General features: G+C 48.1%; 1 protein-coding gene across 3 annotated transcripts in view; it reads right to left on the bottom strand.

Moving 5' to 3' along the window:
• Positions 1-24,251, bottom strand: part of GRK2 (G protein-coupled receptor kinase 2) — a 38,870-nt gene that overhangs the window by 3,055 nt on the left and 11,564 nt on the right. For 2 of the 3 annotated variants that reach the window (XM_033158963.1, XM_033158973.1), the window contains 18 exons: positions 22,010-22,083; positions 20,853-20,954; positions 18,550-18,624; positions 17,916-17,977; positions 17,135-17,186; positions 16,379-16,470; positions 14,742-14,841; positions 13,747-13,825; positions 13,447-13,577; positions 12,279-12,373; positions 11,343-11,450; positions 10,972-11,038; positions 8,617-8,717; positions 6,144-6,210; positions 5,589-5,684; positions 3,594-3,756; positions 3,136-3,272; positions 2,759-2,893 (listed from right to left, as the gene is read on the bottom strand). In XM_033158963.1, the coding sequence (XP_033014854.1) occupies positions 2,759-2,893; positions 3,136-3,272; positions 3,594-3,756; positions 5,589-5,684; positions 6,144-6,210; positions 8,617-8,717; positions 10,972-11,038; positions 11,343-11,450; positions 12,279-12,373; positions 13,447-13,577; positions 13,747-13,825; positions 14,742-14,841; positions 16,379-16,470; positions 17,135-17,186; positions 17,916-17,977; positions 18,550-18,624; positions 20,853-20,954; positions 22,010-22,083 (1,736 nt within the window). The remainder of the gene's footprint in view (positions 1-2,758; positions 2,894-3,135; positions 3,273-3,593; positions 3,757-5,588; positions 5,685-6,143; positions 6,211-8,616; positions 8,718-10,971; positions 11,039-11,342; positions 11,451-12,278; positions 12,374-13,446; positions 13,578-13,746; positions 13,826-14,741; positions 14,842-16,378; positions 16,471-17,134; positions 17,187-17,915; positions 17,978-18,549; positions 18,625-20,852; positions 20,955-22,009; positions 22,084-24,251) is intronic. The other variant, XM_033158968.1, reaches the window with a different exon arrangement.

Raw genomic sequence — 24,251 nt, 5'->3', positions numbered from 1 at the left:
ATCCTATTCGGAATAAGGGAATTTCCCTTTAAAAAAATGGAAAAGTTGACAGCTATGAAATATGGCCTTTGTTAAAAACATATAGATTCCTGAGTACTATAGATCTATCAACAGTGCAGCATGAGAGGGAGAAGAGGTGCCTTTGAAAGGTCAAGGCAGAGGCACACAATTTTTGGGATGCTAGCTAGACTGTCTGCAGTAGGAGCATCACAGCGACAGTGAGGGACACCTCAGCAAAAATGCAAGGTTTTAAAAATGAACTAAATAGCACAAATTCAATTGTCAATTTATTTCGGGTCTAGGTATGTGTGTGCATCCACTCTTGAGGATGGATTTGGCCCATGGGTTAGCTACCCCTGCTACACAAACTTGCCTGGGGAAAAGAAAACCCCAATGAATTAGTGGGGCCTACTTCAGAGTAGGCAAGTTTAGGATTGCACTGCGGATGGGTTTTCCAGCAAAGGGATAAACCTCTTGCACCCACGCAAAGTCCTTGCCTCCCAATACAATAAAAAACGCTACTCCAACTCCTCTAGGCTTGAACAAGTTATAAGAGAATTATGCAGCTTCCACTATATTCTGTACGTCTGATGAATACATATAATTATTCTGGTTGTAGAGAAATTTCTTCCCCTTTTAATGCAAAGCACACACCACCCTATTTATAGTCTTCTAAAATGTGAACTAGCTTTCTTAACTGAACAGGACATTCCCCCCCCCCAATAGATTGAGAAGGGGCTCCCCCTCCTCCAGTAGTCTGTAGGGCACCTCGTGACCACAGAATTCAAGAAATCACAGAACAGGAAGGGAACACAGGCCATCGAGTTAAATAGGGAGAACAGGAAGCACAACAGTTCTACACTTCCTGTTTCTGCTCTGTCATCTCACTCTTATCTCCTCTTTTGGCTCTCCTAAGCTGTCCCCACACTTGCTCACCTCCTTGTGAGGGTAGACTTGAAAAGATCTGTTTCAGGTTTGAATGAGAAACCAACACAAGAGCTACAAGATACTTGTGCCTCTGATCCATCTTACACCTGAGGGTTCAAATTTGATTCAACTGCAAGAAAGGACCATCCACCCTTCCCCTGATCTCATCTGACCAGAACAACCTACCAAATCAAGAATACAACTTCAGAAAGGTGTTGGCCTAATACCACCAAGTGACTAAAACAAGCTGCAAACTTCAGGAATGTAAGCAAGCCCTCTCCACTATCAATCTATCCTGGCAGGATGGAGGCGCCGTGGGTGTTTCCTGTGTCAGAGAAATTTGTCATTTGCCCACCTTGGATGGAGTTGCTCTCTTCTTGAAGGGGTAGGCACACAATTTTTGAGTGCTTCTGGTACCCTAAGGAGCTAGAAGCACATTTTACCAGCTGCACATGGTATGACAGCTATGATCGTTCCGGACCAGGAGAGCTTAATCACAGGCACTGTTGACTTCAAGGCTGAATTACTGCTGCAATGTACTCTATGTGGACCTTCCCATGTGCTTGATTCCAGAAATTGCAGTTAGTGCAGAATGCTGCAGCATGGCTGCTGACCAGATAGAGATCCTGCCATCATATTACACCTCTGTTCTGAGATCTGCACTAGTTGCTGATTTGTTACCATTCAAGGTGTTACTATTTATATATAAAGCCTTTAACAGCTTGGGAATACAGTGGTACCTCTGGTTACGAACTTAATTCGTTCCGGAGGTCCGTTCTTAACCTGAAACCGTTCTTAACCTGAGGTACCACTTTAGCTAATGGGGCCTCCCGCTGCCGCCACCGCACGATGTCTGTTCTCATCCTGAGGTAAAGTTCTTAATCCGAGGTACTACGTCCAGGTTAGCGGAGTTTGTAACCCGAAGTACCACTGTAGTCTACTTTGCTTCAATCTGTGGAACTGGAACCATTACAGGTGTCACATAAAACCGTTTGTAAGAAATTGCTCTTTCAGTGTGGCAGTACTCAACCCTTTGGAACTCCCTGCTTATTGACACCAGGCTGCATTCTTTTCAGCGCCTGCTTAACACAGTTTTGTTTAGGCAAACATGTAGAATGCGACCTCAGCAGGATTTTTTATTGTTCAGAAGTAAGGTAAAGGTAAAAGACCCCTGACAGTTAAGTCCAGTTGCGAACGACTCTGGGGTTGCGGTGCTCATCTCACTTTACTGGCAAGGGAGCTGACGTTTGTCTGCAGACAGTCTTTCTGGGCCATGTGGCCAGCATGACAAAGCCGCTTCTGGCGAAACCAGAGCAGTGCACGGAAATGCCATTTACCTTCCCGCCGGAGTGGTACCTATTTATCTACTTGCACTTTGACGTGCTTTCGAACTGCTAGGTTGGCAGGAGCTCACCCCATTGCAGGCATTCAAACTGCTGACCTTCCGATCGGCGAGCCCTAGGCTCAGTGGTTTAGAGACCACAGCGCTGTGAAATCAGGAAGCCTCAGGTTGTAATCTTGCGTCTGCCATGTATTCACTGGGTGGGGTTATGGAAGCAAAGTTCTCTCTCAGCCTCAGGCCCCCCCCCCACCTCACCCATTTGCACTATGGGGACAACAATGGTCACCTGTCTTACAAAGGCCTTGTAAGAATCACTGAGATAATGCACGTGAAACACTTCAAGCAGTCAAGATGTGCTGTATTATCCTAAGTCCTGTCCTGTCATCAAACCATGCCAAGGGAAATTGGGGGCTGCCCATCACCAGGTTTGGGCAACCTCACTACTTTTTGGGCTTTCTTCTAGGAGAGGCAATGTGAGGAAAAACTCACGTCACACTGCAGGACAAACTGCTTGCCACCCCGGATCTTTAGGAGGATGCACTTTCGATCCTTTATCTGTGTCTCCTCAACAGTCTGGATCTCTTCCATAGTGAGCAGCGACTGCTGTTGTAGGGTCCAAAACATCTTTGGTCAAAGAAAGAGCCACTTATATAACCCCAGGTTAAACATGCATTCTACATCCCTTGCCCACCTCCACATAATCCCATCCTCCAGGCACTGCCTAATCCTACCCCCCCCCCCCCGCCCCAAACCCATATGAGACAAACCTAGGCTCTCACACTTGTATATAGCAAGACACTCCACCCTTACCCCAAACCTGCCCCTTTCCCCTCCCCTCCTTCCTTAGAGGAAAGATCTCCTCTTACCGGGGATTCTCCTTCTCCACGCCACTCCAACCGATTTGGGAAGAGGTAGAAGTACCGCCTCTGCCACTGCGTGAGGAAAGGGTTCCCCAGTTTTGCCATGTAGCCATGCATGATGCAGTCCTTGCCATGGGCATAATCTGTGTACAGGAATGGCAAAGAGAAGAGCATCAAGGACAGGCAAAAACAAAACAAAATGAAACAAAAAGCCCCACAAGAAACAAAACAAGGGAGACACCAAAGGGAACATTTCAGGGGGAAACAACCCAAGTCAACCAGCCATGCCTTCTCTCCATAGTGGGTGTTGCAGCAAAGAGTTTCCAAAAGCAGGTGCCCTGCAAACTGGATTCTGGCCGGCAGAGCTGGGTGGCGATGGCGGCTGAGGAGGACTGGGGCATGGAGCAGAGCTAGCCTGAATGAGGGAACCCATTGCCACTTGTCCTACCAGCCCTGGGTCTCACCTTCCTCGTGGCCCAACTGCTTGTTCTTGGCTCTTTTGCGAGCCTCCAGCTTGTCAGTCTCAGCGTTGACTGTGTCAAAGACGGTCTCTGTCACCTCCTGCTGCCAACGCTCTGAGATGGTGAGTGGAAAGTTGCGATAGAGCTCCTGGTCACTGTCCAACAGCTGGAATGAGAAGTGAGCCATGTTGCCCTTGTTTCCAGGGTAACAGGCACAGTCCCCCTGCTCTGAATATCAGCTGCCAGGGAAACCACAGCAAGAGAGGGTTACTGCCCTCGGGTCCCCTTTGAGCCCTATCCAACGGGCCACTATGGGAAGCAGGATGTGGAACTATAGGCCTTTGGTCTGATCCAGCAGCGTTCTTCTACTGTGGAGGTCTGAGGTGAGTCCCACTTCTTCCTTTCTATCTTAAGTATCTGGCATGGATATTTTCTCCAGCTCTGCCTTCTGCACTTCTCCACCTTCCCAGCCTTGCACCACCTCTGCTAGGCACTAAAACTGAAACCCACCAGGTTTTCCCCAATCACTTCCCAGCCGATCTCCTCAGCTCTCTCCAGTTCTCTCCCAACCATCTCAGATAGAACACCTCTCCCATCCTGCCTGCAAGGGGGAGGGAAGCATTATGCAGCTCAGGATCCCAATACAGTACCTAAAGGAGCAGTTCTCCCCTCCAGAGCAGACCCAGGTCCTGCCTTCATAATTTGAGGGCATTCCGTGTGTGCTCCCTCCAAGACAGGCAGGGAGGGTGGTGACTCAAGAATGGGCCTTTTCAATGGTGGCTCCCTGGTTGTGGAATGCTCTCCCAAGGGAAGCAAGCCTGGCACCATCATTGTTTGCCTTTAGGTGCCAGTTTTATTTACCCAGCCCCTCGAGCCTTAATTTGGAGGTTATTTAGTTATGTCTATTGCCTCTTTTTTTGGTCTTCCTTTTAGTGGAGTACATCCTTTGTATATTTATCTATGGATGTACATTTTAAAGTTCTTTATTGCCGTGTGTGTGTGTGATTTCTGTTCTTTACTTTGTAACTCCTTTTGGCTTAAAGTCAAGTAACTTTTCACAGTCCGGTAAGCCCCTCTACATTCTGTTTGCCCTAGTACCTAAGGCATTTGGAGAACCGCTGGATTGTTAGATACGTCTCAAAACACCCCCAAAGGTTGCTGTTCAGAACAGTAGATTTAGGTTCTAGGGCAGGCTTCCTCAACCTCGGCCCTCCAGATGTTTTGAGACTACAATTCCCATCATCCCTGACCACTGGTCCTGCTAGCTAGGGATCATGGGAGTTGTAGGCCAAAAACATCTGGAGGGCCGAGGTTGAGGAAGCCTGTTCTAGGGGATGCGGCAATTGTATGACAAACTTCTTCCACATATAAGGAATAGTTTTGCTAAGGCTGAACATCCCCGTTTTATGTGCTATTTACTTTGTGAACTTCATTACCAAAGATGACATGCTGGCCACTACCCAAGTAGCTCTTCAAAGGTTTAAACACATGCATGGCTGTTCGCCAGGATAAATGAAACCTCTATGTTCAGAGGCAGTATAGCTCCAACTACTGCAGGCAGAGAGAGAGAGAGAGAGAGAGAGAAGGGGTGTCTCCATCACGTTCTGCTTGTGAGCTTCCCAGTGGTCTGTGGCTGGCCTTAGTGTCGGAGACAAGGTGCTGAACCAGATAGACTGAAGCCAACATACCAGTCCAGTAACATTCATTTGTCTGCATTACCCTATTCCCTAGTAGCAGAACATAGTATTGCAGCCTACAGTGCAGTTCCACCCATTAGCGCTGCTGCTTTCACTTTGCTGCTGAAGCCCTCACCGTGTATTTGTAATTAAACCTGCTCTGAGTGCCTCGTTTGGAAGAAAAATGGGAGATACATTTATTATTATTATTATTATTATTATTATTATTATTATTATTTAGAGGTATGTTCAAACCAAAGAGCAGAGGAGGAAGCTGCAGCTGCCCTAGCAGAGAGTAGGTTAAGGGCTGCCTCCCACGTACCTTGATGCCTTTGGTGTCCTCTTCATCAAAGGAACCAATGTCAAAAGCGTCAGCTGCATTCACCTCCCCACGTGGTGGGATCAAGGGGGGCGGATACTGTGAAGACATGATGGGGGGGAAAGTCAACCAAGGCACAGAGGAGAGTCACTTATCCCTTACAATTTCTTCCTTCCCTGGTGGCCATCTTCAACTACCTAAAGGGCTGTCACACTGAAGGAGGGAACAAGCTTGTTTTCTTCTGCTCTCGAGACTAGGTGCCGAACCAGTGGATTCAAGAAAGGAGACTCCGACTAAACTTCAGAAAGAGCTTTATGACAGCAAGAGCTGTTCAACAGTGGAAAAGGCTCTCTCGGGAGGTTGTGGACTCTCCTTCATTGGAAGTTTTTAAGCAGAGGTTGGGTGGCCATCTGTCACGGATGCTTTAGTGGAGATTCCTGTATTGCAGGGCGTTGGACTAGATGACCCCTGGGGCCCCTTCCACCTCTGTGATTCATGATGACCGAGCAGAGTCTTTATTCCCAGCAACTCCATTGTCCTCCCAACTACCCTGCTCACCTTCTGGAGGAAAACCATCTGCCAGTCTAGACCCTGGAAGAAAGGACTCTCCTTCACCTCAAGCGACCTGTTGGAAAGACAGTTGCAAGATTACACAGAGTTCCCTCCTCCCTTTGACCACTGAATAGTTAGGGCGGGGGTAGCCAATGCGGTGCCCACCAGACGGTATGAACTATTACACCCTTCAGCCCCAGCCAGTTTGGTCAATGGGGAGGGAGGCTGGGTGCTGTTCATTACTATCCCTTGTCAGCTGCCTGAGTTAGGGGCTAGAGAAAAGCTTGGGAACAACAGCTTCGTCATGAACAGCCACACAGAACTGGAATGCTGCCTTTGTGTTCGTCTAACAGCCGAGCAATTTCCTTTGAAGGAAAACTTGTTTTGTTTAAAAAGGACATCAGGATTTAGCTTGGCCCTAACCACATCTGCACCTCTTGACTTTTACCTCCTAGATTAACTCAGCCTGGTGTGCCTTCTTTGCCCCCCCCACCAAAACCCCCCAACAACTCTGAGCTGTTGTTTTGTTACAGCAAACAAAGGACAAGAGAGACATTGAGCAACTTAAAGGTAGGGCCGTGCATATGCTGCAATTCTGCAGGTGCTTAGAAAAAGGGCAGATCTGAACTTCTCAGAAAGCTGGATTCTGCACCCAGAATCCAGCTTTCTGGGAAGTTCAGGTCTCATTTTTAAGGCAGGCAAGTCTGTAGTCCTTATGGTTTTGAATACAGTGGTAGCTTGCTAGACGAATGCCTCGCTAGACGAAAAACTCGCTAGACGAAAGGCATTCACTAGCGGAAGGCTGACTCGCAAGACGAATTTTCCTATGGGCTTGCCTTGCAAGATGAAAATTTTTCGTGATTTTTTTTTCCAAACCGCTCTTCCCCCGTTGGTGCTTCGCAAGACGAAATTTTCGCTAGACGACAGCACTCGCAGAACGAATTAATTTCGTCTTGCGAGGCACCACTGTATATATTTGAAAGTACCGTATGTGAGCTATGCTTACTAAAAACTTAGAACCTAGAGAAAGATGATCAGAGGTTCAGGGGAGGGCAGCTTCAGTCCTCTGTATGGCTTATTGCCCCTCTCCATGGAAAAAAAAACCAGAGCAAATTATGCAAAAATAGCAAAAGCTCAGAAGAAACTGTGATTGATAAGAGAAAATGTGCAAACCTTTTATATACAAGTCAAAGAACACAGCTCTTGTTGACACAGAATTTGGATTGCCTAGCCACAGAATGCTATTAACGCGAAGTCTGCACATCACACCTTAGAGGCTAAGTGACTCATCGTAGCACAAACGTTTATAGGAAAGAGCCGACTTCATCAGATGCAGGATGTAAACAAAGCTGATTTGTCCCTACGTGAGACATGTCAGTTTCTGGGTTATATATACATTATTCGTCGCAAGAGTTGAGAATAGCCTATTCTGGGGCAGGATTGTTTAATTTGCTCCATTATTATTTTATGAAAGGGTGAATCAGCAAGTACCTAGGCAGGGACTCCCATCCCCCATTCTCCCTAGAACAGATATTGTATTTGCAAGTGAGTAATAACGATTCATAGCTCTGAAAAGACCTGAAAAGTGTTGTGATAGAAAATTTTATGTTTTGAGAAAAATCAAAACTAGGCTAACAAAATCAGAAATAATGGAGAATAAAAGACAGCAGGGGGAAGAGACAGGCTGCTGGGGTGCAGGGTAACATGAGGAGCACATTTTGCACATAGCAGCCAATTCAGTCCCCATATTTGGCTTCCAAGATTGCTTCTCTGCAACCATTAAAAACCATAAACCAGATTCTTTAAGCAAGCAAAATCTGTGATTCTTTGAATTCCAGATCCTATCTTTGGTCTTGCGCTGAACAGGGTACTACATGGAAAGTCCAGAGCCTTGCCGACGAAGGAATAACGTTGCTGGAGCATTCCTTAGCTCCCGCAGTACATCCTCTGCTTCAAGGTCATCTAAATTTGAGTTATCAGATTGTGGCTTGAATCTGAACCTGAGGAACAGGGCAAGCAGGGAGCCTGGGAAAGCTAAGCTAACAGCAGGATGTTAAACCCGTCCCATAAATACTTTTTGAAAATGGAAGGCACTTCTTGGTCCCATAAAATACACATGTATTTTAAACCTGCCCTTGTTGTGGCAACCAGAGCACCTGGAAATAGTACGTTTGTCCATTTCCCCAGGTTGTGTGTTTTTTTTTCCAAATGAGAAGGGCTTAAGTATTCTTAGCTGAGTTCCAAACAACAAAACTCCACTCCACTGATAATTCTGAAAGCATTCTTTGTATAAGAAGGTTGAGCAACTTAATCCCCTCAACCAACCAATGGCCTCCCAGATGCGCTTGGGCTACAGTTTCCCCTGACTGCTCACCAAGCAGTCCAGCAACAACTGGAGGGCCACAGGAATCTCACTCCCCACCAACATCCCTCCTTACAGCCCATCCAGGCGCTTCAGCTGTTCCCCCCAGAGACTCACCCGCGGCCCATACATCCCAGCCGACGGTTAACATCTCTCTGCAGCAGCCCCTCCAGCAGAGAGCGCAGCTCAGGTGAGAAGGAGTCTGGGAGCTCCACAGCCTGTGGGAAGGAGAAGGGCAGAATTATTCTCATTATTAATTCTTGCATTTGCACACCGCCCTACACCCGCAGGTCTCAGGGCGGTTACAACATAAAATCACAATATAAAATCACAATATACATAATAAATACAAAAACAACCCAGTAACACCCCCCCTCCTCAACACCTTTTAAAAGGGCACTGGAGGTCAATCATGGAAATGGGGGTGGGAAGGATCTGGAGCAAGAAAGATCCTGCCAGGGTTTAAGAACCTGTGGCCCTCTGGATATTGTTGGACTCCAACTCCCATCAGCCTCAGCCAGCATGGCCAATGTTCAGGGATAATGGGAACTCCAGTCCAGGAACATTGGGAGGAGGTGCCACAGTTTCCTGATCCCTATTGTACGGGAAGAATGTCCTTTGGCATCTAGGGGCATTATTCCTACTAATCTGTCGCCATGGCTCAAAGCTGTGCGGAACGACAGGGTCGGTTTATTTCATTCATTACGACAGAAGGGACAGGCCCTCCTATTCCTGGAGCCCACAGAGAAGCCTCAGGAAAGACAACTTTCATCCAGTGGCAATGGAATCACACTCCTGGCAGGTGGTGTAGGAGAGAGAGGCAGTGGGCTAAAAGATCCTCAGTTGTCATCAGAAGAAAAGGTGTTTTAATATCAAATGCCAACCCAGCTGTGAAACATTCTCCCCCCCACCTCACACACACAAACACGCAGCGGCGTAGCTAGCCGCTTGGGTGCCTGGTGCGGGGGCGTGTTCTGCAGCCGGGGGTGGGGTGAGCCTCTCCAATGCAGCTGAGGGAAAGGCAGTAGGCAGAGGCAAGTCCCACACTTCCGTTTCAGGCAGCGCGGAACCTGCAGGCACCTAAGCAACCACGTCACTCCTAAAAAGTTTTGTGAGCTCAATTTTTTTTTTTAAAAAAACTCATTTTGTCACACACACACACCTGTGATGAGACACCTGAGGCGGACCACCCCCCTTCCTCCGCCACTGCAAACATGGATCTGAAAATAGCTATCTTAATTGCCCACCTATTTTAAGTTTGCCCGCAAACACAATTTCTCCGCAACTTGCCTTGCACGATCAAAGTGGCTTGGCTATTGCAAACATCCAAAGCTGCCTCTTATGCACCTTAAACCCCATTCGGCTCCCTCCCATCTCCCCATGATGCCTCAAAAAGCCTGTCAAACAGTTAGGCAGCTGATGCATTACAACTCGATTCTGTCATGATGATCTGTATTGTCTTCCTCTTCCCCTCGCTGTTGGCATTACCCGGTTCTACTGTGTGCAAAAAGTGCTGTGGGAGGGATCCTACACCCTCACGGAAATCTAGGGTGATACACATGAGCTCTGCTGGAAGAAGAATTGAAATCTAGGACTTTCTAGAAGCAGCAGCTGCAGCAGCAGTCCTCAGAACCACCCATAAACTTTTGCTAAATGAAGAGTGAACCCCACCCCTGCCACACACTTTGTATAAGTCATGCCCTGAATTAACCTCAACAGCAAATAGTTGCAACCACACCACAGCTGTACACCAAAGGCATGGAGGAAGGGCCTTTTCACGACAGCCGCACCCGGGGCTGGCACAAAGCATTTTTATGCCTAGCCCAGAAATTTCTAATGGTGCCTTTGCCTGACACTGCTTAGCAGCCTGACACCTTGGCAAGAGTTGTGTTGCTTGCCTTGCCAAACAGTAATTGTTGAGTTCAACCAAACTGCATCTGCTTACAGTCTCTACACGTTCTCTAGGGAAGGGAATTTCTTTGTGATTTGTCTGTGCGGTGCTAAAAATAGAAGGTCCCTGATCTATTCATGTTCTTCAGGCAGCAGCATAACTTACAGTAATAGTGGGAAATTTAATTCCGCGTACCCATTTCCCTCCTTCCTTCACACAAACGCGCACACTGAGCCACCCAGCTAACCAAACAAAGGGCGCTGGAACTCATAGAAATGGACCCGGTCCAAAGTGTAGGGATATTTGACTTCGAAGGAGAATAATGGGGGTTCAACGCAGGAAAAACCTCATGTCAAAATGCTGAATCTATTTGGAAAGATGTGCTAAGTCCACATGAAACTGGCAAGTTGACATGTAGTATAGGTCAGCCAGGCTCTGCAAAGCACGGGTATAACTCCGATGACTGGCGAAGGGAAGATCTGAGATTTCGGAGACCCGAGGAGCAAGAGGGGAACGATTCAGCACCTGGAAGCTTTGGGATCCAGGCTGATCCCTGACTGAGCTTGACGACATTTCCTTACCATAGTGAGCGTCATGCGGTCAATCTCATGCTTGTCTTTAGTCTTGTGCTGCCGAAAGGGGCTATGCCTGAGAAGAAGAGCCAGGAGAGAATCAGAAGGAGACTCAGGCCTTGCAGGTACCCCCTAACACATTATTATTATTATTATTATTATTATTATTATTATTATTATTATTATTATTTTAATTAAATTTGTATAGCGCCCAATAACTGTAGATCTCAGGGTGGTTTTTCCCAATTCTTGCCATTCCCATCGCAATCAATCCAACCCAGCACCCTCTGGATTCAACCACGGCTTCCTCTGCCAGCTAGGCCTCCTTCCCACCCCTATCCCTGCAAACTCATCTCCATCTTGGGCTCTCCCCCACTTACCCCCTCAGTAGTTTGAAGAGCATGCAGCCTAGAGAGAACCAGTCAGCACTGCTGTCATAGGCAACGCCCTTCTGCAGCACCTCTGGCGCCATGTACCCATGTGTGCCACTGCAGGGGTGGAGGGAAACTGAGAGTTACAAAAGACAGCACAGCGCCTGCGGGGGGGAGCAGGAGCAGGAGCAGGGAGGCCTCAGCAGGGACAGGTCAATGGGTAAGGAATCCTTTTCGAAAAATAAACACACAGGAAAAATAAACACACAGGCCAGTGACAAATAGATCTACGTACACTTACAAAATACGCACATTCACGTGGGAGGAGCATTTGCTTATGAATCTAGGTATGCATGTGCTTGCAAATGGAGGCAGGTACTAATTCCTCCTTACAATTCCCCTTTAAACCACAGTTGTGGCCTGTAGGAATTGTCTCCCCACAAAATACGAGTGGTTCCAAGTAGAAAAAGTTAGAGAGGGGCCATTTTCCTTGCAACACCGGCATCTCCCAAGAACAAGTTGATCCCATAAAGACATTCACTCCTATGCAAGCTGGGCATTGGGACTGAACTAGCTCGTTCTATCCCACACACCCCAGAATCAGAAAGCCCCTTTGCAGAGGAATCCACTACCGGAATCTGAGGCCTGTAATCTGTAGGTTCCAGTTTTGTGGTCCATATTTTGGACAGGGCAAATGTCCCAATGAGTGGATGTTGAAGAAGTGATAATGTGATCCCCAGATAATACAGGAATTAACACCTATAGAAAGCTAGAGGACGCAACAGTGGAGGAACTTCTAGTAGCTCACCCTGCAGCTGGGGGAGAAGGGGAAAGGGTGTTCTGACATTTATCAAGACCCACAACTCCTGGGATGGGAGCAGTTTTAGGTCCAGATACAGAGAATGGAGCTGCTGGCCGAGGATTAGATTCCTGTTTGATACTCACACGCTGGCATGAGGCTTCTTCTTGGAGAAATCACAGGCGAGCCCCAGATCCGAGATACGCACATGGCCAAACTCATCTAGCAAGATGTTGGCTGGCTGCAGGGGGAACAAGAGCAGCAATGAACGGCAGCTAGGGGGAAGAGAGGATTTGCTGGGGAAAGCAAGGGAGAGAATAACCGCTCCTCCTTCATCCTTTGGCCTGGGCCTCTGGGCAATTCCTGCAGTGGGTATGCTTAATTTTGAAGAGCGGCATAGTGAGGCCATGATACGGAAAAGACAAGCAACCTCGCAAGATCCCTCCCTGCTTTGGATCAACCTGCAACGGTGGCAAGTGGGTTGTCAAAAGTAGCTTTGATAACCCACAGTACCAAATCCCAAGGCATTTTGAGTGGGAGTGCACTTCCATCAAGGCAACAATCTCCCTCAGTAAAATAAAATAAAAAAAACCTTCAAACCCCACATTTTCTGAAATAGATGTTAGAACTTGAGATCCCGATATTCCCCAGTGAGGAATGCTGCCACCCTGAACGACTCATGGCACACAACACAGTACTGGCTTCTAAGGCGGAGGCGGAGGAAGCAGGCCGTGGCCATGAAGTCAGAGTACACTAGAGAACTCTCTTTTCTGTGGGTGCGGGTGCAACACCGAGGGACCCCACGCTGAAGGCAGAAAATGCCTCTCTTAGTGGAAAGAGAAGCCTATGGTGAGGTTTTTCTCTCTCCATTTTAAAACCAGGTTTTTAGACTTCTTTGAATTTTATTCCTTTAACCTGGTGTAGCTCGGCTTGGCATAGTTGTCAGAGGGTGGGACTAGGGTGGGTGGGGGAGTTCAAATCCCAACCCACACAGCCATGAAGCTTGCTGGGTGACCTTGGGCCAGTCAGTCTCTTTCTCTCTCTCTCTCTCTCTCTCTCTCTCTCTCTCTCTCTCTCTCTCTCCTACCTCACAGGGTTGCTGTGAGGGCAAAATAGGGAGCAGGGTGGGGGAAGGAAGCATGCAAGCCCCCTAGAGCTCCTTGGAGGGAAGGCAGGAAATAAATGCTGCAATTAATGAATTGTTTGACGACACCCATTGCCTCGAAAGGGCTGCATAGCCCTGGCAGGCAACATACAAACATCTAGATAAAGGATGGGCAACAATGCAGCATTCGGGGGGGGGGGCGTGCTCACCTTGAGGTCGCGATACACCACGAAGCGGTTGTGCATGTGTTCCAGCCCCAGGATGATCTCTGCTGCGTAGAAGCGCATCTCTGCCTCGGAGAAGACCCCATGCTGGGAGAGGTGGTAATGTAGGTCACCCCCTGCAGGAAATGGAGCAGAGAGCCATGTGAGGCACACAACCTGAGTATTGGCAGAGGGGAGAAGTGGTGAGGCAGGGATGCCTCTGTGTGTGGATCCCTTCGAGAAGCATGTGAGGGAAGGGGAGGGGGAGAGGCAGAAGCTCTCTACGGGCTGGGTTCTGGCTCTCACCATTCATGAGGTCCAGGATGAAGCTGAGCTTGTCAGGTGTTTGGAAGGCATACGACATGCACACGATGAAGGGGCAATCCTGGCAGAGACACAAGGAACCAAGTCACAGCAGGGGAAATAGAGAAGGGGGGAAAAATACATAAATGAATCACCAAGTCTGCATGCACATGTGCGTGAACGAGTTCCCTTGCTCTACGTTCTGCTCACGCCCGGAATCCACAGGCCTTCCTGAAAGCTCCACGTTTCCCTTCTGCGCTCTCAGAATCATGCCTCGCACATGCATGCTTCCTACCACAGTTCCCCTAAACACAGGAGCACACTTGCACCTGGAAACTGTAGGGGAACGGATTGCTCAACAGGGCCCTCGGCCTCTTGCCTAACACATCGCCACTGCCTCCTTCCCTCTGCCAGCTCTTCCATTAACCCCTCGCTCCCGCCCATTTTCTGCCGTGGGTTTTGCACCGACTCCTACACAGCCGTCACGTCACCTGCCGGCTGCCTCCCCCACCCACGCAAACTTGTCACAAACCCCTACGGTGGGCTCCCCTGTCTTCCCCCGTGCCCCTTGCGCACAAAGCCCCCGCCCTGTCCCCCTCTCTTCCCCTCCTGCCCTCCTCCTGCCGTTGTGCACATTGAACTGCCTCCCCTCCCCTTCCATGCGCATAATAATTCGCTGCACTGCCTACACACATCCCAGCCCTGCTGCTAGTTTACTGCAGGCATCACACTCCCAGCCACATGCTCAGTGCCACCCCCAGCACACTTCATCACCGTCATCCCTCCCCCTGCCTTTAATTACCAGTGTGTGCTTCAAAATACCTGCCATGTCTATACCGGCATTATCATAGCTTTGATTGCAAGCACAATACAGGAACCCAAGCATTCGCCTCTACCCACTTGACAGATCTCTTTCCCCTTCCTGTTGGACTGGGCAGTCTGGGGGGCTTGCCTATTCTCCCCCCCCCCCGCCCACTCCTCAATGTAGCCAGACTCACCCCTGTGCTGACAAGCGAGAGCATGATGCGCTCGTTCAGGGCCAATGTCTCCCCCTGCTTCATCTTAATGCGCTTCTTATCCAGACATTTCATGGCATACCTGCCAAGGGAGAAAGAAGAGGCTGCGATGTTGCTCTCGCCCTGCGATGTTGCTCTCGCCAGGTCTGGCTGCTTCCCAGGGAATCGCCCGTGCCGATATCCCTCCACGCAGAACAGCCTGCGTGCCTCCTTTGTGGAAACCTACCAAGCTCATTCCACTTGGCACTTCCTTAATTACACCCATCATGACCCCCATCTGAGTCCTGAGTCACCTGCTATGACTAAACTCCCCCCAACACTTCTTTGGTTTCCCACGGAGGAGATTTACCGCAGATGTCCCTGGGGTGTCTGCTAATGTTCACTGAGCTCCCCCTATATGAGAACAGCCTTCCTTTGTGGGGGACAGGGGTGGGTGGGCTCTCCTGCACTTGGGGTACTGAAGCGAAGGCTGAACTGCCAAGTATGCCAGTTAGTAGATTCTGCGTTGCAAGGTTCTTGGGTTGAGCTGGGGACCTTGATGAGATGGCCTCTTTTCAACACTAACATTTGATGGGCTGGATCCAGAACAAGACAGGTGAGCCCAGTTCCCACTGGAATCAGTGGGACTTCACCCAGGGCTTGTCCACACTTCCCTGCCTAAAAAGCACAGGTCTGAGCAGTTTTCCATTTGCCCGGGAAAACTTTGTTCTTTAGCGCTGAATTGGAGCAAACATTAATCCGCAGAAAACCTGATTCCTCCAGGTTTCTTTGCCGTTTGCTCCAATTCAGCGCTAAAGATCAGGTTTTTCTGGGTGAAAGCAGCGGTACAAGCGAAGTCTGGATGAGCCCTAAGTCATGACTGATTTTTTCACATTTATGTCAATGGGGCTTCAATGCAATTGACTTACTCTGGATCTAGCCCTATGATTCTCTGAACCTGCCACCCCCTAAGCAATAAACACCTGGATTAAACCCGTCCTTATTGTATCTGACCCACTTTTTAATAATATCTGCTTCCTCTCTTGTTTGCTTTATGAATACTGCTGTTGTTTTCATTATATTGTTTTAAGATGATGCTCAATGGCTTTGCTCCATCTTGCCATTAGCTACCTCAAAACCTCAGTAAATAAAGAATAAAATCTGAGACACTGACGATACGAAGGCACAAACTGTTTTTCCTAACCTTTCGTACGTGCATTGGAAGAATCTGAGTTTAGCGCAGGCACCAATCTAGTACCCCAGAAAATAAAGTCAAGTTAGGGAAAGGCCCTTGGGAAGCTATGTTTGCATTTGGGGCTCAGACAGTGAGTAGAAGCCTACTTATGCTGGTTATAGGGAGCAGCAGGGCTGGCTGGGAGCTGAGATATCAGACGGGTACCATCCTGGTTCTCCAGGACCAACATAGCCATTACAAACCAAAAGAGAATAATGGATAATATCATTTTTCATTTCCATGTACAGATACTTCATATAGCTACTTAGCAATGATGTGGAGCACAGCTAGGCTAAAAGACAATGGCCAAAGGCCACATGGCAACCCCCTCTGTCTCCTTGCCCAACCTTGGGCTTCCAGACAATTGTTGGAATAACAATTTGACAAACCAATCTTGCAACGTTACATTTTGCCTGTGTCTGCTTTCCGGCAGCCGTAGACCTCGCCAAAGCCGCCACGCCCGATGATCCGGTGGACGCTGAAGTCATTCATGGTCAGCTGGGTCCCACAAGGCAGAGAGCATGAACAAACATGACGGGGGGTGAGGGGGGGAAGGAAAGGAGAGCAAGACCAAGAACGTTAACATGTTGCTGGCACCACCTTTGCCCTTTCAGGGGTCTGGGTCTACCATTCATAGAACAGAATAGCCTTCCACAAGCACTCCTCTCACCCACAGTGACCTTTCCTCATATCCTGCTTTCAAGGTTATTTTGTGTCGCATGTGGGTCGCACTAGGAATGCTTTCCCCAGCCTGAGGTTCCCCAGAAGGGGCTGTGCCGGCTGAGGCTGATGGGAATTGTACAGAGGATCCCATGTTAGGGGTGGTTGCTCTCGGATTATTGGGGAGCCAGAACTGGGCTTGCTTCTCAAGCTCTCATGACGGACAAGAAACCCTCAAATTCTCCCATCTCATTTACCCAGTGAAGACGATCGTAACCTGGTTTTCCCTGAAGCTAAATCGGTGAACTTCCTGAGGCAGGGATTAGCCCCACCCCACCCCCCAAACCTCCCACCAACTACATGACCAGCACCTCTGCAAATCCTATACACTTTGCCATTCTGCAACAATGTGGCTGCAGGCAGGTCCATGCTTAGTGTCTTTTGACAGCTCTTTTTTTATCGTCGCAACTCTCAGGAATGCCCTCCCTCCTCAGGCACTCACATGGATGTTGAGCTCCACATTCTTCCACTGAGAGAAGCGTGTGAACTTGTCACTGAAACAGAACAGACAGGAGAAGAAGTGAGAGAAAGAACACACAGGCACTGGAACACAAACCCTGGGTATCACCACTTTCAAAGGATCCCTCCTCAAATCTCCATGCCAGAACTCTTCCAAATCCAATAACACCCCCGCCCCCTTAACAGAGACTCCTATACCCCAGTATTATGGAAAGGAAGCAGTGGGTGTAAGGAGGGGAAAGGGAAAATACAGGGGACATTCACATACATATAACTTCCATCCTGCCATCAAGACAACCCTATGCAGGCTTAACTCAGAATAATAATAATAATAATAATAATAATAATAATAATAATAATAATAATAATAATAATTTATTTATACCCCGCCCATCTGGCCGGGTCTCCCCAGCCACTCTGGGCGGCCTCCAACAAATACCAAAATACAATACAGAGTCACAAATTCTGTAGACGGAAAGAAGTGAGCCTTCTTTCCATCTACAGAACTCGCTCCTGCTTAGCTTGGTTCTAGGCATTTTTGCTCAGAAGGAAGTTCCATGGTGCTCAAAGGGGCTTACTTCCAAGAAAATCTGCAAAACTTCAAAGGCACTGTCCCGTCTTCTTTCAAGCTTCGCCATGCACAATGGGGAAGGGGAATGGAATGGAGTATGTTGGAAAAAGTGTGCCTTAAACAGGAACACACCATGCTGCAACATGGTGCTGCAGGTTCTGCGTGTGGACAGCCTATAGTCCTCAGCACTCACCTCTCAATGAACCTCTGGAAGATAGTCCCACGCAGACACGCGCAGATCTCCTCAATGTATGGCTGGCAGAAGAGTGGGCAGAGAGGAGTGAATGCCGAAAACCTATCCATTAAAGCTTTCCACCCACTGGTCCCCGTTCTCATCTGCATGGCCCCTGCGGGACTCAGTGATGTGGAAATCCCCATGAGATCCTCAGCAGCAAGTGCTGTAAGGAAACAGCCCAAATGGGTCCTGCATTTCTTTGGGTTTGGCAATGTTATAGGAAAAGAGGTCCCCCCTGCTGTGGGGACACTTGTACAGGCTAGGAAGAAATTGGTTGCAATGGGCCAGAGTTCATGCTACATCAGCCCCTGTCTACCTATGCAAGTGCATCCAGTCTTGGGGCAAATGAGATTCGAGATTGGATGAACCCCAGGGTCTAGTCCAGGGGTTGTCAACCTGATCCCTACCGCCCACTAGTGGGCGATTCAGGATTTGAGGTGGGTGGTAGGGGGTTCTACGGCACAAGCTGAATCCTCCTTCCATCAAGCACTGGTGGGCGGTAAGAAAATTTTACCATCAAGAAAGATGCATTAGTGGGTGTTAGGTATAAAAAGGTTGACTACCCCGGTCTAGTCGATGGGGAGGGATTTACCTGGAACAGGTCAGGTGGCACTTGCTTCTTGCTGAGACGGCTCTGCACATATTCTGTGGCAGTCTTGGAGAAGGGCTGTGAGAAGACACAAGAAAAAGGAAATGAGTCTGGATGCATCGCTGTCCAAAGAGACATTCCATCAAGATATAGTGCCTGCCTGGGGCACAAAGCTTGCGTTGACTTCCAGCTCTAATGCTGAGACCACCGGAGAAGCCCAGCGACAAGGAAATCAACAGGACTGGGGCACAGAGCTTGGGAAAGGCTTACAAGCTGGGTCAGGAATAGGGCTGGCAAATCCTGGGCAGATTAAAATAAGGCCCTGGCTGCATTCACACAGCAGTTTATTCCATTTCCCCAAGGTTTCCCTAACTAGCTGCTTCCAGAAATATAGTAGAATATAGCACAAGTCTGGCACTCATTTCCGTGTTACTTGCTTGTTTACGTCAGCAGAAATACAATGCTGAAATAAAACAGTTATGGAAACGTAAGGAAAGCAGAATAAATTATCTCCTTTGTCCGATGCAAGAAGCCTGTTGTTCTTGGGCTTGGCAAACACTTTTCACTTATCAGGTTTTTTGGGGGGGGCTTTCCCCCAGTTTTAACAAAAACAACAAGAACAACAAGCAATTCAAACTAAATGCATAGAGCAAAGTTTCCCAAACTGTGGTCAGTAGACCACCAATGGCCAGCAAGCTTTGAACAGGTAGTCCACCGTGCATCTATGAAGAACGGTGGGCTCAGCAGCTGTTCCATCCTTCTTAGGAACTGGTGGTCCAACCAAAAGGTGAGTGGGAAGGAGCATAAGTGATGGGAGGAGAAGGCACTTGAAAAGAGTAGAGAGGATTAGCAGCATGAAAGAGAAGAGTGAGAGGAAGAGGAAGCAGCAAAAAATGAGGAGACAGTCAAAACGTGGGAATGAAGGTGAGCAGGAAAATCCTGACGTGAGAGGGGAGGAGGCAATTGAAACAGGACAGCCGGAACCCCTGTCTGTACGCTGCCACTGCACTCAGGTGTGGATTTTTTATTGTGTCGGATAAATTCATTAATAATCTGTTGCCCTTCTTTCACGCCTTTATCTGATCATGTTAATGGAATGCTAGAGCAAAACAGAAAGCAAGAAATAAAAGCAGCAATAAAAGTGCAATTAAAAAAATCATACAGCATCTAGCACAAGGCATGACAATCGCTACAATTGGCAAAAAAAAAGTGATGCACCAGGACTCTCAGCAATTTTGAAGCCGTCTGGGGGAACCACTGACACGGTACAATTATGACTGTCGGCCATTCAGAATAAAATTGTTCCATGTACACATTTTGTTAACTTTCTTGGTTTCCAAGTATCACTTAATGAAGGTCGTTTTCGTTCTCGTTTTGAATCACTCCTCTTCGCAGTTTGTCACGCAGCACTGGCGGCATCAATGTTTGCCTGCTCTTCACACAACTTGAAAAGTGTCGTACCTCAAAAACTGTCATAGTTGGCCCAGCACTTTACACCAATAAGTGTGACTCTGTGGCTTCTTGGTTTCATCTCTCATCATGTCCCCCAGGGACTTCCGGAAGGCCTCCCTCCTGCTATGCTGCAAGGCTCACATGCACTGCCCCTACCTCCCACTAAACCCATTGTTCCCCAGCAACCTAGAATAATAGAATTATTGAGTTGGAAGAGACCCCCAAGAGCCATCTAGTCTGCCCACATTTTACCTCTGGCCCTGCCCACCAACTGGCATATAGCCCTTGGACCCACTAGGGAATGTGGCCCTTGGGCTGAAATGTGATCTCCTTCCCCCCATATAAAACCATGTTTTGAAATTGGCTTGATATTCTAGCTTATTCTGAAGCTGTTAACTATGGTCTCCTGGTTCCGATAAAATGGGAAACCACGGTTAATGGTGGAAGAATCCATGGTTTGTTTGCTCCCACTGTAATGGGAGAAGCAAAGGCACTGGTGCATTTCACAAGGTGGTGCCTTAAACGGCTGCCTACAATTCATTAATGGGAAGGTCATCCCAGAACAGGAAAGAGCCATTTCCCATGCAGGGTAGAGGAAAGTGAGGTCGTGAAAAGGAGATTAAGAGCTGGGACAGGTAGTTCTAAGGGAGTTGTGTGCGACATTTATTGAGCCAGGGAGAGTACACAGCCTGCGAGACAATGGACAATGCTGGGTGTCTGGCTCCTTCCATTCTGAGGAGTATTATCTTTTAAAGGATCTTGATCAATGGGATTGGAAAGCAAACATTAGGCTTCTTGCCAAGGGGTTTTTTCCCAGACTCTCTCATGTGACAGCAAGCATTTGGGCCACTCACGTGAGAACAGGACAAGAGTTCCTTCATGATGTATGTGTCAAAGATCTGGCGGCTCTTAATAGCTCGATCCTCTTCAGAGTCCATCTTCTCATACTTTTTGATCTATGAAGAATGGGGCAAGGGGAGATGTAACAAGGCTCAGCAACCTACCCACCGACTACAGACTCTGTAAGCCCTTCAGAAGGCATAGACAGACACATGGTCGATGTGAACCATGTTTTGCACCCGAAAAACTCAAATAATGGCTGTGCTTGGAGAGAGCTCTTGCAATCTCTTGTTGCCTCATTAATTATTTTCCACAGGGGCTGGGTGGCAGCTGACAAAATGTGCCACAGAATGCATATGCAAGGTCAAAGAGACAAAAGCTGAGCTTACACCTGGGCTGGGGAACCTGTAGCCCCCCCCCCCTCCCAGAGGTTGCTGGACTACAACTCCCATCATCTCTGCCCATTGGCCATGCTAGCTGAGGCGGATTGGAGATGGAGCCCAACTAAATCTGGAGGGCACCCTGTGGACGACCTCTGAGATACAGGGAAAGCAGTGCGCTGAAATCTCACATCAAGCATTTTTCTTTTCCTCATTATTATTGTTCTCCATTAAATCTAGTTTTATTTTAAATTATGAGAGGGCAAACCACATAAACCATACACATAAAAGGGATAATGCTATAAGAAAACATAAAGCACAGCAGAACTTTCTGGCTCTTGCCTTCTCTAATAAAATATTTTGCCCATTTTTAAGCTTTTAAGTTCCCCAGATAACCACCACACCCCATCCCACCCCTGGCAAAATGAAACTACCACACTCTGCCCTGAAGAGGCAATGCAGAGATTCCATATATTTGTTTTCCAACCTGAATTGGGAGATGCAGTAGCCTTGCCTTCTGTCCCCCCCCCCCGGTCCTTTCCCCCGATCGCTTCCAGTCATGCTGCTGTGAACAAGAATTCAGATATGCTTTTTGATAGGAGGGTCAAAAGGCCTGAAGGGGCCTCTGAACAGGTCTTCGAAAAGTCAACTCCTCAGCTCAAGACAAGTTTGGAAACCAATGTCAGAGGGGAGCCTGTATGCCAGGCCAAGGAAGGAAATTGTGGTTTGACGGCACGGAAGGAAATAGAGCATTTTCTCCCACCACCCTCAACACACAATCAGGGCCTCACCTCTTCATAGAATTCCACCAGTGGTTTGGCTTCCTCCACCTGATTTAGGCAGAAGTCTCGGAACAGCAGGAAACCTAAGAAAAACACACAACTGTCAGCTGCAACGACCAGGTGTGCCCCTGCTTCCCTTTTTCTAAGCCAGCCAGTTGGTCCCACCTGAATTAGCACCCTTAGAAAGCCAGGGCCCTGCATTCCATCCCTGACTAATCAGCAATAGTGGGAAAAGAAATCCATTGTATATGTTCACAGGTATATTGCTAGGATAGGGAACCTCTGGCCCCTCTGTATGTTGTGGGACATCATTTCCCATCAGACCAAGCCACCATGGCCAACGATCGGGAATGATGGGAGTTGTAGTCCAAAAACATTCCCCAAACTTAGTACACTGACTCCAAATATAGAGGTTTCATTCTTCTATCATGGTGAATAGCTAGTCAAAAGATCTATGCAAATTTATCAAAGTTGGCTTTTTTAAAGTCGTCTATACCAGTGCCCATTAATACCAAATCCTGTTTTTTATGGACAAGGGCCTTGTGATTTTAACAGCAAATATAAGAGAAAGAAATCAACAATTCTGAAACTTTTAACGTCATGCATCTTAATACCAAACAAATCTTCACCTGGTGATTTCTGCCCATTACACCACTGTCAGAGACAAAGAGTCTTTCTTTGTTCAAAACTAGCAGGTATGGTCATCCAATTTATTTTTTACAGAAAACTTCTAGAAAACAAGCTGGGATTTTGATATTTCTAAGAACGCACATCTCAATCTTTTCATATTACAAAAAAAAAAAGCATAACCATTTCAGTTTCATAAGCTACGTTCAATATCCCTGGGAGTTGCAATATGCCCAGTAGGTTTACACAGGAGAAGCTTCTCCCACCATTCCCAGTGCAATCCCATGCATGCCTACTCAGAAGTAAGCCCCACAAAGTTCAGAAGGGTTTACATTCTTAATTTCTACATGTCAGGCTGCTGTTAAATGCACGGGAGCAGGGTAACTTTTTAAAATAAAAAATATATAACTGTTTTGCGCATGCTTGCCTTAAGTCACGTGGTCCCCCTGGGAAAGCTAGCCATAACTCATGTCTGAGTTGCATGTTAGAGAAGTCCCCAAACCGAAGGCACTTCCATATAGGAACATGAAGGAGACCTACGTGTCACTCATAATAAGCAACCGAGAAGAGCTTCCCTCTGCATGCGTAACTGAAGCTACACGGAACTGTGCCTGTGTGCAAATTCCTTGCAAATTTTATACAGGGTGAAGCGGCCCCTTCAGTAACCTTCAATATATATTCAAAGCAGACATGAGTCTCATTCGTACCAGATATAGCAGGGGGTGGATAACCTGTCTGCCTCTGGGTGTTCTTGGCTGCAAACTCCATGACCCCTGACCATTAGCCACCCTGGCTGGGGCTGATGGGAGCTGGGACAGCAATAACACCTGCAGAGATGCAGGTTCCCTCAGCTAACTGAAAAGGGGCAGTTGGAGGGTGGCAATCCCCACACCTGGAGAAGATTTCTCAAGCATACTGCGCACCAGTTTCCGCCTCAACTCTGCTCCCACCCCCCCTCACGCAGCGGAGGGGCACACGGATCAATATCCACACGTCAGCTTGTGGCTAAACGGCTCCTTGGTGCTAAACCTGCTTCCCCAACCTACTTGTGCGCCATCCCCAGGTGAGAGGCAGAGGCAAGAGGCTGTGGGGAAGGCAGCAGGGGAGACAGGAGCAGAGGGAGAGCCAGGAGGGGTGGGAGCAGAGAGGGGATGAAAGCGGGAGATATTATGAGGAAACCACAAGTGGCTGTGGGTGTGGGAGGAAGCAAGAGTGTTTCCTGTTGGGGCGGGGTGTAGTAACTGAAAAGGAGAAACAGCCTTGCAAGCAGATGCCTCCGGGGCTCAGTATGGACAACAACAGCCCAGCATCACCCAGCCTGTCCCAAGCCAGCAGTCACACAGCCCTTCCTAACCTGTGCAATCCTCCTAATTTATCCAGATGTACCACAACCTGCATGCATCTATTCCTCATCAGTGCCTCTTGAGCAGTGGTTCCCAATTCGGGGTCCAGGAATCCCTGGGGGTTCGTGGAACGCACCCAGGGGGTCTGCGGCCCATCCCTTGCTTCCCCACCCCAACTATTTTTTGGTCATTTTTGCATGGTAATACCACCAATTTTAAAATCTGTTTTAAAAATTACTGTATACCTAAAGTCCTTTGCTTATTAGGGGCTACCCCACACT

The sequence above is a fragment of the Lacerta agilis genome, chromosome 1 (assembly GCF_009819535.1).
Source record: "Lacerta agilis isolate rLacAgi1 chromosome 1, rLacAgi1.pri, whole genome shotgun sequence".
Classification (NCBI taxonomy): domain Eukaryota; kingdom Metazoa; phylum Chordata; class Lepidosauria; order Squamata; family Lacertidae; genus Lacerta; species Lacerta agilis.
The sequence above is the reverse complement of the archived record's forward strand: the minus strand, read 5'-3'. Positions and strand labels throughout refer to the sequence as shown.